The sequence below is a fragment of the Morus notabilis genome, unplaced genomic scaffold (genome assembly GCF_000414095.1).
Source record: "Morus notabilis unplaced genomic scaffold, ASM41409v2 Scaffold63, whole genome shotgun sequence".
Lineage (NCBI taxonomy): Eukaryota > Viridiplantae > Streptophyta > Magnoliopsida > Rosales > Moraceae > Morus > Morus notabilis.
Window position 1 is genome coordinate 615951 of NW_010365950.1, and position 12377 is coordinate 628327.

The 12377-nt window shown below is 34.6% G+C and overlaps 1 protein-coding gene across 1 annotated transcript; it reads right to left on the reverse strand.

Moving 5' to 3' along the window:
- Nucleotides 1–2839: 2839 nt before the first annotated feature.
- On the reverse strand, nucleotides 2840–5802 carry LOC21404607. The gene is made up of 3 exons (XM_010108940.2): nucleotides 5651–5802; nucleotides 4242–5081; nucleotides 2840–3085 (listed from the first exon to the last, which is right to left on the reverse strand). The coding sequence occupies exons 1-2, from the start codon at nucleotides 5725–5727 to the stop codon at nucleotides 4244–4246; spliced, it is 915 nt and encodes a 304-aa protein (XP_010107242.1). The 5' UTR covers nucleotides 5728–5802; the 3' UTR covers nucleotides 2840–3085; nucleotides 4242–4243.
- Between the last annotated feature and the right edge of the window lie 6575 nt (nucleotides 5803–12377).

A 12377-nucleotide genomic window follows, 5' to 3' on the forward strand; every position in this document is an offset into this window, starting at 1 on the left:
GCGAATAGATAATATGTTATTAGGCATATTGTTAGCAATGTAAGGGTTCTGTAAATGTCCGAGAAGGACATGGATCATGTTGGTTCGGGCTTCGGAGTGCTGTAGAAGATGTACATGTCCATGTAGCCTAGTCCGTGAGCGGAGATCTACAAACCTTGTGAACCAATTACCTTCATTTTCTTCATTTTTTTTTTGGAGGGTAAGACCTAGAAACTTCATTAAGGGCATTCGGTCAAAATCAAATAAAAATACCTGAGGGATGGGGCCATTTACAAGCCAATCGCGCTCTTTCGATGACGACATTGCAAACTTCACAAGTGAGTAGGGTGTCATATTTTCATTTCTAGCAATATGGTACGTAGAATTTGCCCACCACCCGCTGAAAACGAAATTAAGGTGAAAAGAGAAATATGAGAAACAATAGCACTAAGAAGAGAAATTGAATTTGAGCTTTATGGCACATATTGCGTTGAGAAAATCACTCTCAACCAAAGAAGGTTAATAAGACCAGCATCAATAGCAAAGGAGATCGCCTCTTTGATCTCTGATCGCCTCTAGTTTAGCTTCAATCGACTAGCAATTAGGCGCGGCGAAAGGGAGAAGCAGACCGGGGAAGCCTTAAATTTTGACTAGGCATCTAAAACTCGGTGATGAAACGCTGCGCTGCTTCCACCAAACTTGAGGCAAGCCTTCTTCTTAATTATTCTGGTGGATGAAAGAGTTTCTATCAGACTAGAGAGACCAAATATTTGCCACACAGATTCTTCAAGCAGCTCAATCTTTAGCCACGACTTCAAGGAAATTAAGAAGGAGATCCTTCACAGTTTAATTACTACTATTTTAATACATGAATATTGGCATTCTTGCATACCTGAAAGAGTTTAATATTCTTATGCACCACCTAATACAATACTATGTTATTCCTGAGAATCTAAGAGAAGATTCTTATATAATGATTGCTGTATTCAACCAAACGTCCTAATGCAAGTTTCTTGTGAACCATATTATTACCTTTTATCACTTTTCAAGTATCGTGACTGACGAGCTTATTGATTACTGCATACCAAACACTCCCTAAAGCTTCAAATGGTACACCAGAAAGGAGAACAAAGCCAGACGGGGTCAGCCCGAGGATCATTATCAAATTGGTTGCAATCTTTTTCTGTCCATGAGGATCCCATTACAGTGCCTTCTACTTCTACATCATAATCATTCTCAACAAGAGGAGGGTGTGAAAAATAGTTTCTAGTTGGGGTATTCATCGGTCGGTTGGTCGGTTTCTGATATGCTTCAATGCCACTTGGTTCTCAATTTTTTTTTTAACAGATAGCGGCATGTTCTGTTTATAGGTTTGAACAGAAAATTTGAATAAAAATGCAAAGTTTTTGTAAGAGAAAACGTTATAACAAAATAGCAAAAAGGTTTGAGTTGTGGTTAATACTCGTGAAACAGATGGGTTACTAGTTTCTAGACCATTGACATCTTCTCGAGGTTGGAGAGACGTTAGCCCCTTCACTTTCGCCAATATTGTATGAGATCTCTTGATATTACAGAAAAAATCTCCAACAAATTAAATACCAGCTCACTTAACTAAAATATTTGGACAAGTTTAGGAAAAGAAACTGGACTTTTCAGTTGTGACCTTCACTTGAAAGCCAAGCGGGAAAATACATATACTTCTGTCGTAACTAGTGCTCAAGTTATAAGTTTCGTAGAAAGCTAGAAAATTCTATTGAAAGTTGGTAAAGCCAGTTTAATGTCGGAAAAATAAATAAGGTGAGAGCTGAGAGTCCTGGAGCTGTATCTTAAAAAATATATATATAAATTTTTCCTGTTAAAAAAGTAGATCACAGATTCTTACTTTTGCTTGACATGTACATATTCTATATATCATAGTTTTGCTTGATTGTTCTTTTTCTGAATCAGTCTATATATACACAAGTTGACAAAGATTTCTTCTTTCCATCCATTTTAGTATTGTTATGCACAGGTTATTAAGCTTACTTGTTATCTTTTGATAACAAACCTCCGATTCTCATTAAAAAGATCAGTTTCTTGACTATTCTCTTGTGATATTTGTATAAAATTTTAATGGTTTCAAAATAAATTAAAAGACTTAGCAAGTTAGCAACAGATAAACAGAAATAGTAAGAATCAAGATGATTAGAGCACTAAAGCCAGACAACAATGACGCCCATGGTGGAGTTGTGTAATCTATTTCAAGCTGCCTTTCGTTTATTGCATGTATGTAGCCTTGTAGAGAGATCTAGAAACACATTCTTGGCGTAGATAATTGGTATGGGATGAGCAGTACAAAGCAAATTAGACGCCGTTGCACAACTCAAATAATGATGAAAACCTTGTGCTCATCTCCAGCCAAGTTTGCTCCGTTGCTAACACTAGAAAAGGTGGCTTTCAGGTTTCATCGCTTAGCAGCTTCGGTGAATCATCGGTAGACCAGTGAGCTATTACGCTTTCCTCAAAAGGGCTGCATTTTGGCGTCTGCTTCCAAGTATACTTCAAACGTGTTTCTACTATGTATGGAAATTAACTCATTCCATAACTCTCTTTACTGTGATTAATCTTTGTTTTGTAGTTGACATTTGGCTGAAAAATATAATTTTCTGAAATTGCAGTGCTATTTCTCTTTACTGTGATCTATGTAGTATCTTTGCCATTGATGATGTTGCACTTTCTTTTTCTGAGTTTTAATCAGATTAGACCATAGTATTTGAAGAATAACGGCGCCTTTGGCCGATTAATTATGACTCCAAATTATTTTGAGTTTGCAGAAATTTCAATGTCAATGTTATAAATTATACAAGCAACAGTTTCCCCTACACTAATGGTACATGTATGTAATTGCTACCCTATTTCCTACTATCCTTCTCTAACTAGGAATTGTGAATTCTAAGAACAAAATCTACTTAGAAAAACTGGGATATCAGGTGCTACTAAAAACGAGATCGCGTCACATAAACCAACGGGTATGAGTTAGTCTCCCCATCATCTCTTTCGAGTTATGAATTCGATCGCGCTACATTTGACTTGGAGACTGATGATGCAGATGATTGCAACCTGGAACCTGTAATTTGTAGAATAGGAGTGATTCACTGACTTTGTTACAGCTGAAAAGCAACGGATTAGTTAACAAAAAAAATAAATAAATAAATCAATTTAAAATATTTCATATTTCCGGCTGATCAAACCAAAAGAAAATAGAGAAATGATTAGGCTCCGTACTCAGCTAATTCGGTTAGCTGATTCCACGAGAATGGTTATTCATTTCAAGGAAGGCAAATCTTATACTATGGTATTAAAGGAAACAGTAGCTGAATGATTCTTAAGAACCAAGTTCCTTAGTATGCTTTGTTTTTGTTTGATTTCTACTTATCAGAATGTGAGTAACTGCAAGTAGTCTTCCAACAACAAAAGGGGTATAAAAGAGGTTGATCAAAACAAAGTATTTTGGTCTATCTGCTATTTGGAACAGCTGAAAATGGCTAAAAATTAACTGCTATGTGTACAAGATTTTATAAGCTTGTTTTTGTGCACTTGCTCTTTAAATTAGTCTGCCATGTCCGTCAGCATACTGAACCGACGACATTTAACCATAGTAAATGCTGTCATCAAATGCTGTCATTTCTTTAATATGATGCGATAGCGGTCTAATTACACGTAACTACTTAAGTTTTTGCGGTTACTTGTCCTTTGTTTGCTAAGATCATCATAGATTATTAATGTGTGCATTCCTATTATTAGCAAAATCTCTAGAAGACATGTATGTTAGATCCTTTTTACAACAAATTGCAGATTATATATGCGATAGTATGAGCCTTCAATTGTATCAGCTATACTAATTCTTATTGTGATCACAAGCTAGGACAACAATTTTCTGTTCTTTTGCTGCTGTTCATTAAATTCATGAACACACTAATTAGCTATTTCTTAGAGGTATATATGAGCATTTTCAAAAAAGGTCTAGAAAAGGATAACAGTTAAAGTTCAACATAAAAAATATCAGTCTATTGACCTGGGTTGGTAACCATTATTTATAACTGCATGCTATAATTATTAGCTCCTGAGATATTTGAAAAACTGTTGTTTCAGAAAGATTTTATGCCCATAATGTCAATAACATATGTGATTGTTTGTGTTAGTAAATACCAACTTAAAGTCTCTGCAATAGAATAATTTCCCTCTTACAGGAAGCAAAATAATTAATGGAACCGAGACCATACCGTTAGTTATGCATTTGTTTTTCATTTTTCTCTGGATCCATATTACAGGAGTTTGAACTGCAGCCACTGAACTTGAGATTCGCTATCCGTTCTTTTCCATTTAGCGTATCGATATCACCTTCACAATTGCCTGTGTGAAGCTTATAATTTAAGCAATCCTCCGTTAGCTCGGACTTCTCCATATCAGTCACCTCTTCAATTTCTTCAACCATGCGCTCATCGGGCTTGCTCAAACCACAATACAAATTTTTCATCTTTAACGGATCCTCGTATGTACAAGGCTTAGCGACAGATAATATATCAACAACTGATTTCTTCTTGTGCCTTCCCTTATGCCTTCTTCGCTTAACTCTCAGCCTCTTGGTCGAATTCATTGTCTCATTGCACTGATGATCATGGAGGAGCGATCCTGACATGGCAGCAGAAGGTTGATTTTTGGAAACTATGATACTAGAAGTAACATCAGAAATGAGGTGATTATCATTGTCTTCATGCTCACACGTATTGCTAGAAAGAGATAGATGGCGATCCTCTTTGGCGTCACCACAAATATTGGATACTGTTTCGTCAGCCTTGATCAAATTGCATTCCTCTTTCGAAATAGCCTCCTGGTCTACAGTGGTTTGATGAATTCTATGGACGGGACTAGCTATACTTTGTTTACTTTGTCGGGAACAATTCAAACGCCTAAGACCTCTAATAGATTCAATAGCTATATGGTGGGGTTCAAATGGTGGCAAGGCATCGTTGATACCGTGACTTAGACACATCTGCAAGTACTTTTCTGGAAATGGCCAGTTGTGGAAGAAATCTTTCTGACGATAAGCAAGAACATATTGTCTGCAATATATAACCAAAAAAAAAAAAAAGAAAAAAAGTAAAAAGTGAAACTCTCATTCATAAAATTAACATATCCTGAGATGCTTAGAAGAAGGAAATTGATGTGCAAAAACTTTGATAGTAAACAGAGAATAGAATAGTAATTTAGCTCATAGTCGCATACATAAGAACCAAAGTTCAAAGACAAAATCCTACCTATTATTCAAAAATAAATAGATAAGTAAACCTGATTTTTTTTATTTTTATTTTTTAAAAAAGTGGGCAAATTCAAATATAAAATTAGAATCATCCTTTTTATTTCGATGATTAAATTAAAATACAAATTTCAAGCTTTATCTTCTGCTTAGTTGAAAAATAATCTATGCTAAGCAAAATCCTTAAGTTTCTTTGACTCCTACAAATAATACTCCAAATTTGACTTTGAAACATATGAATAGAGCAAATGGAAACAGAAATCTACATCAGAGATTCATGAAAATAAGCAGTGCATAGGGAAAAATACAGATTACCACATAGAAAAAAGAAAAAAAAAATTAGCACCATTATCTTCTGTAAACAGAAATGATTACCTTATTGAGAATGATTTGAAATCTGGTTTCTGCAGAGATTGCAAAACCTCATGAAGATTTTGCTGCTGCTGAGACATTATTATATATAGAGAAGAAACAGCTCAATTACGTTTTGAGGAATCCAGCTAAATAGTTAATTATGATAACAATCACAAGGAAAACAACAAAACCCAGTTCGAAAAATACTTTCAGAGTATATGAAACATAAATGAAACAAAAATCACGAGCTATCAGATCCAATTGACCCGGAAGAATAGGCAAGAAAGTCGTTGCAAAGGAGCCTAAGAATAAATGGGAAACTGGGTTCAATTTAAGAAAACATTAACCTTTGCATAATGGGAAAATTTCGATAGAGAAAGCGGTGAATTGGGAAGAATAAAGGTAGGTTTTCGAAGAAAATAATAGCTCTGACAAAGAGAAAAAAAGAAAAAAAGGACGAGAAGATTTAGGATAGAATAGTAATGTGTTTGTGTGTTGGGAAAGTACAGAGCAGAATTTGTTTCGTAGAAAGAGGAATCTACATTGATGTGATTGAAAAAGAAAACAAAAAGAAGAGGGGAAATTCTCTTCTTCTTGTTTTGCGGAGAGAATAATAATAATATAACGAACAGAACTAGTTTTTGTTTTTACACGAGTTTGAGTTCGTTCTTGAGTTAGAAGAGACGAAGCTTCAAGGAAACAGTATAAAGAAAGAGAGAGAAAGTGGAAGTAACATTCACTTGTGGGGTTTTCTTTTCTGTTTTTTTTTTTTTTTTTTTTTTTTTTTTTTTTTTTTTTTTTTTTTTTTTTTTTGATAAGTTTCATTTAATTAAAACAAAATTTACTCAAATTAGTTGCAAGTGAGCACCACCTACGACAGAATTTGACCTCGAACATTGATTGGATCCACCAGTACAGAGATGAAACACAAGTGTCGAAATCCAATGGGGAAAGACCTACTAGGCACATAACGATCGAGTGCAACCAAAGCTCGGTAGATAGAACCACTACAATCGAGAGATTAACCCAGTTGACCGAGAACAAACCCCAAATAATGTGGACAAAAGCGACAAGACATATAACTAAATCTAGTCGGATAACATCACCCATAATATTATAAATGGGTGTGACACATTGACAAAGTTGGAAGACGGAAAAGCCAGCTTCACTCTTATAAAACTAACACAATTACAAAACAACATAAATCAACACCAAAAAGGCTAATGTATCGACGCCTTTATTACAAAATAATAAAAATAACGAAAAGAATAAATAGCCATAGAAAATAGGGAGGACTCAACGGCAACAAGTCAGCCATCGCCACAGAGTAGACAATCGAGTCTGAGAAGAGTCGCCACAAAAGGAGCATAATTGCCGATCACAAAACCAAATAAGGGGATCTTCGAAGGAAGTGTTGTACCATCGGGATCGACACTCCCATGCCACAAGCCCACCAGAAACGTCCTGCATCTCGCATAATCGGAAGCTCCAAAACTTCCATCTCTAGCAGCAAGCACCCTACACATTACGCCTCTAAAATTTGTCCACCACGACTACCACCATACTGCACCCATCAGCCGCAAGAACTATCCCCGAGACTCAGGGTACCATCACGAGGGCCGGGAGTCTGATGACCAGTCAGAGGCGGTGTCCAGACTCCAACCCTAAGAAGAAAACCAAAGAGAGAAACTCTAACTGCCTCAATGAACGTGAGAGAGAGGAAAAAGAAAAAGAAAAATAACTTTGGGTTATTTTTTTTTCCTTCTCATTTTATTATTTGTAGGTGAAATTATACATGAGTTTATTCAGAAACAGGGCAATTAAAAACTCTTTTTCTTCCTGTCAAAAAAAAAGTTTACTAATAATTTGGGACCAGCAAATAAAAATGAAGTGGGAAACTAGATGATCTACAAAGAGCAACTTCAATTTTTTGTTTTTTTTTGTTTTTTTTAAGTAGTTTTCTCGGATTTCCTATTATTTTGTTACTTTATGTGTTGGCGCTTTCCCCCCTTCCCCTTTAAGTTGCGTCGTTGTTTGTCGTTTTAACCGGTATTTTTGCAAGGAAAATCCAGTTCTTAAAGTTGTTTCTGGTTTTTGACGAGAAAAATTAACAAAGAACAATCGATAAACGTGAGTGGAAAAGCTATTTTTTTGCATTGTAATGAATCGAATTCATCTAATCAAGGACGGCAAGAAAGCTGATTTAGTTCTTAATAACATACCACCAAATCTCGATTATTGTGTTAATCCAAGTAAGCTTTAAATCTTACCACAGTTGTATAGAAGGTTTCTACTGCAAAGTTCTTAATACCCTTTTTCTTCAAGTTTATCTTTAAGTTAATGATGATTTTCTTTTCGGATTTGATGCAGTTTCTGAAAGCTTATGGGAATGTGTAGAGCCAAAAAGAAGACTTTAATACTCCTACAAAAGAATTTAAGAAGCTAACAACTAAACTCAACTAATTTCAAACAAAATGTTATCAAACCCCATTTAACTTCCTTATTTTGCATCAAATATTGTGTCAAACTAGACAGATTATAAATTTTGGACGTCACAGTTAGGCTCGATTCTGTTGAGAATTTCTTTATTTCCTGCACAAGTGTTGAGAATTTCTTGTTGGCAAGCATGATAGCAGTACTGCTTTAGCAGCTTCTCTCATTGATTTCTTTTGCTGCTGTTGAAAGATTTGAAAACATTTTGCTCCACATTCTCATAATATTAGCTCTGATATGGAGGTTGGATAACTTTCCTTTTGTTATAGATTGAAAAGTAGCACACACATTATATGATTCGCACTTTCTAGTTGTTCAATTTTTGGTTGAACATTTCTCTCCAGAAATTGGGTCGATTTTAGTTGTTCTATAATCACTTAAGAAGTTTTAAGAATGTTACTGGTGTTTGTTAAGATGTATAATATCCAAAAGAGAATTTTAAACTTTGATTAGTTGAGCAATTCTTGAAGGCCGTGTTGAAGCCAAAATGAAACCTAGCCTTAAGAAAGTGAAAACTTCCCTTTTTCCAACATTGATAAGTAAAATCTTGTTTTATAGCAGTTGGGTTTCCTTTTTATGTAGTAATCAAACCTGATTTTTGGTGGTGTTGTTGTTGTTGTTCTTATTCTTATTCTTTTTATTTTTTGCTCCGTTGTCTGTGCTTATCATGCATGGTTTTCTATCGTTGAGAAAGTTTCTTCATTATTTTTTCCCCTTCCTTTGGGTGCTTTGGATAGGAAACTGTGCAATAAATTATAGACCAAACAAAGTGACATGATTAGTTCTTTATAGGTGTGTTATTCTTCTTTGTTTAGATAAATAGATGTCACGAATCTTCGTTTATGTAGTTCTGATTTCATTGAAAAAGCCTGCTGATTTGCTCACTGACCACACTAGTGTTTGTTGAAGGCATGAAGGTTGGCAGAGACAGAATCTAAAACAACAAAAACCAAAAAACAAAAAACCTGAAATTATGAAGGTGAAGAGAAAACTAGTGTTAGCATTGCTACTTTTGCTGGTATGCAAAGAGAATTCGGCTCTTAAAACTGGTTTCGGAGTCTATTGGAGAATAATCAACAGAAAGAAAAATTGATAGCACGAGTGAGAAACCGTTCTTTGCTAGGAAAGTGACTGCAAAAATGACTTAAATGAATCTAAGAAAGACTGAAATAAGAGTGCTTAGTTCTTAATGACAGAGCTCTAGTATTGTGTTAATAATCCAAATTTAGGCCAAAACTAAAATGCCAATGCCATTACTCTTGGTGGATTTTCCCGAGAACCCCCGAGATCATGACATTTGTCAAGAACCGATCGGAAATAGGAAACCGAGATACCGAAACCTATCTCGATCGAGGGAGGGGACAACCTCAATCGAGGTAGTAAGACCGAGACCGAGATTGAGACCAAGGTCGACCGTGTGGTGTCAATCGCAAGTGCACGATATCGCTGACAAGCAATAAAGAGTGAGTTTAAAAGTATTGATCGCACGAGGATAACATATTCATTAAGTACTAAAATTGGATAATTTTAATTTTATTTGAGTAATCAAAAAGATGAATTTTGATTAATTTTACAAAATTAAAATTTAAAAACAACAAAATTTAAAAATAATAAAAAAGAAATTTATTTTCTAAAATGACCAGATAAGGATAAAACAATGATTATAGAAATGTTGGGAATCATGATTCTATCAATATTAATCAAATTTAATGTATTTAAACATTATTGTGATTTTGAGATCATGTTATGTTGCTGGTCAAATCCTCTTATGTTTTAAGTACTCTTTTTCAAGTTATACATAAAATATACATTTTCATAAAAAAAACTCACTATATCTCTATGTGAATTAAATTACAAAAATATTCATTAAGATTAAGGGATTCAAAAATGACAACATAAAAATAGATAGATATATCTCTATACTATCTCAGAATTTACAATATTTATTTTAGAGCTATGTCACAAAAATCTTCTCTCGGTATTTATTTGAGGGGAAAATCACTTTTTCCTCTTGAATATGATTATAAATATACTGTTCATCCTTGTTCTGTTGGACTCCATAAGTCTTAACCACTTCGTGAAATCTTTTTATTCCAAGAACAGTAAGCATGTTTTTATCCATAAATGAATTTGAGCAACTTGTAAACCTTACCCTCCTAACTCTTAGCCTCAAAGCTCTTTGGTTGTACCATATAGATACTTTCTTTAAGATGGTCGTTCAAGAACGCCGTCTTAGCATCTATTTGCCAGATGTCATAATTGAGAGCAAGAACTATGGATAAGAGAATGCAGATGGACTTTAGCATGGCTATAGGCAAAAAAGTTAACACCACACAAGAGTTATTCGGGGATGATTGCCCTTCTGAGGGTGAAAATGCATTTGAACATCGGAAAAGGCCGCCTCCCAAATGAAGAGCAACCATGATGCGTATGGGTTCCCAAATGAGAGATAGTTGACAAAAAATTGAAGTTAAATTTGATATATAAAAAAAAAAAACAACCCCATCGGAAAAGTGGGGAAGGAGCTTCAGAGCTATGTCGGTGTCTTAGCTCGTAAACACATGCCAATTACAGTAGATGATTGGAGATCAGAAGAAAATAAAAATAACATAGAGAGAATTTGGCGCGATATAGTTCAACGTTTCATTGTTCTGGAGACCGCAAGGAAATATGAGCTTACATGTGCATGAAAGATGGCTCGGGACTTTAGGATTAACCTACACATGACGTTTGTAAAGCCTTTGAATGATACTCCTGTTGGTTGCTGAATCGAATTCGGCTGCGGAAGCGTGGGGAGAGGCGGATCGTGTATAACAAAAATTTTCATAAAACTTTTGAGATACTCTATAGATTATATTAATTTATGCACGAATAAATTAATCGTATTAATTTACATAACAAGAACTCAATCCAGAAAAAATACCTGGAAGCCAACTCGGATGATAACTTGAGTTCTTTGTCCACGAACAGTCCTTGCTCCAAGCTTTGTGTTTAGAAAACCAAAGTCTTCCACGTCAATTCCTTGATTCCACGTAGACGTGTGTGTGGGCACACGTGAGACAAAACAGGTTTCTTAAACACTTGAATTTCCACAAACACCAACGCATGCACGATGTGGAATTTTTTTTGGAGAAAAATATTTGCTCTCTTTTTTTTCCTGAGAAATTCGGCCACACTCAATTAGGGATGAAAAATGTTTTCAAAAATTGTTTTCACAATTTTCTATCATTCTCATATTTAAAGAGTAGAAGTCAAACTTCAAAACAGAATCAAATCCCTATCTCCAATTTTGAATTTGGAACAGAAAATCCCTTCACTTTATCCATTAGGTGACCGGCCACATAATTAGGGTTTTACCCTGTGTGTGGCGACAATTCAGATAGGGAAGGAAGAAAAAAATCATCCTTTATCCTGTAGTCTAATTTTAATTCAAATTCAAATTCAAATTTAAGTCAAACTTAAATTAATTTGAATTCTAAAATTGAACAACTTATCAAATAAGTTTAAATGGATAAATCTAGATGTGTTCAAATTCAAATTTAAATAATCACATTATTTAAATAATTAATTCTCAATTAATTATTTTTCGAGTATTCAATTTTAGAATTCTGTAATTCTAACATTCCCATTTTGCCCTTTGTGTCTGGTAGAATTACAAGGACGACGCGGGGACATATGGACCTATAATCCCGAGCTCCAATAAAATTAATAATTAATTAAACACTTTAATTAATTACTTAATTCTATTAATTCCAATTGTTACTCCACTATAAACTTGAAATTGAACTCTTGAAATTATAGACATTAATTACTTCTAAACTGCGAAGTGTCCATTTGATATAGTCATTACATATAGATCAATCCTCCATAAATAATTCATAATTAGAGTCAGGTAGAATCCGTTAACCTCTCTAATTATATCTGCATCCTTGAGTACCATTGATTCTCCAATGGATAGTGATTCATACATGAACCATAGCGCTCTTACTAATCCAAATACCGAATCAACACTCAAGAGAATTATTTATCTACTTCTTTCTCAAGAAGGAATGGATTCCATCTTGTATAATAACATTCCCAGCTACCTATTTCATTATGTCTCCAAAATACAAGGAATAGGATTCAGGGTCTCGAAATCCGTGCCGAGTAAATCAAAAGACATAAATCTATAAATAGGAGTTTGTTAAGAACTCAGGATTAAGATCATCATATATATGACCATCGGTAGACTCAATTAGAATTTCTATGCTTAACG

Coding starts and splice junctions, on each gene's coding strand:
- LOC21404607 (XM_010108940.2), bottom strand. CDS start 5,727: ATGTCTCAGCAGCAGCAAAATCTTCATGAGGTTTTGCAATCTCTGCAG. Junction 5,082..5,650: donor TTCAAATCATTCTCAATAAG/GTAATCATTTCT, acceptor TATATATTGCAG/ACAATATGTTCTTGCTTATC.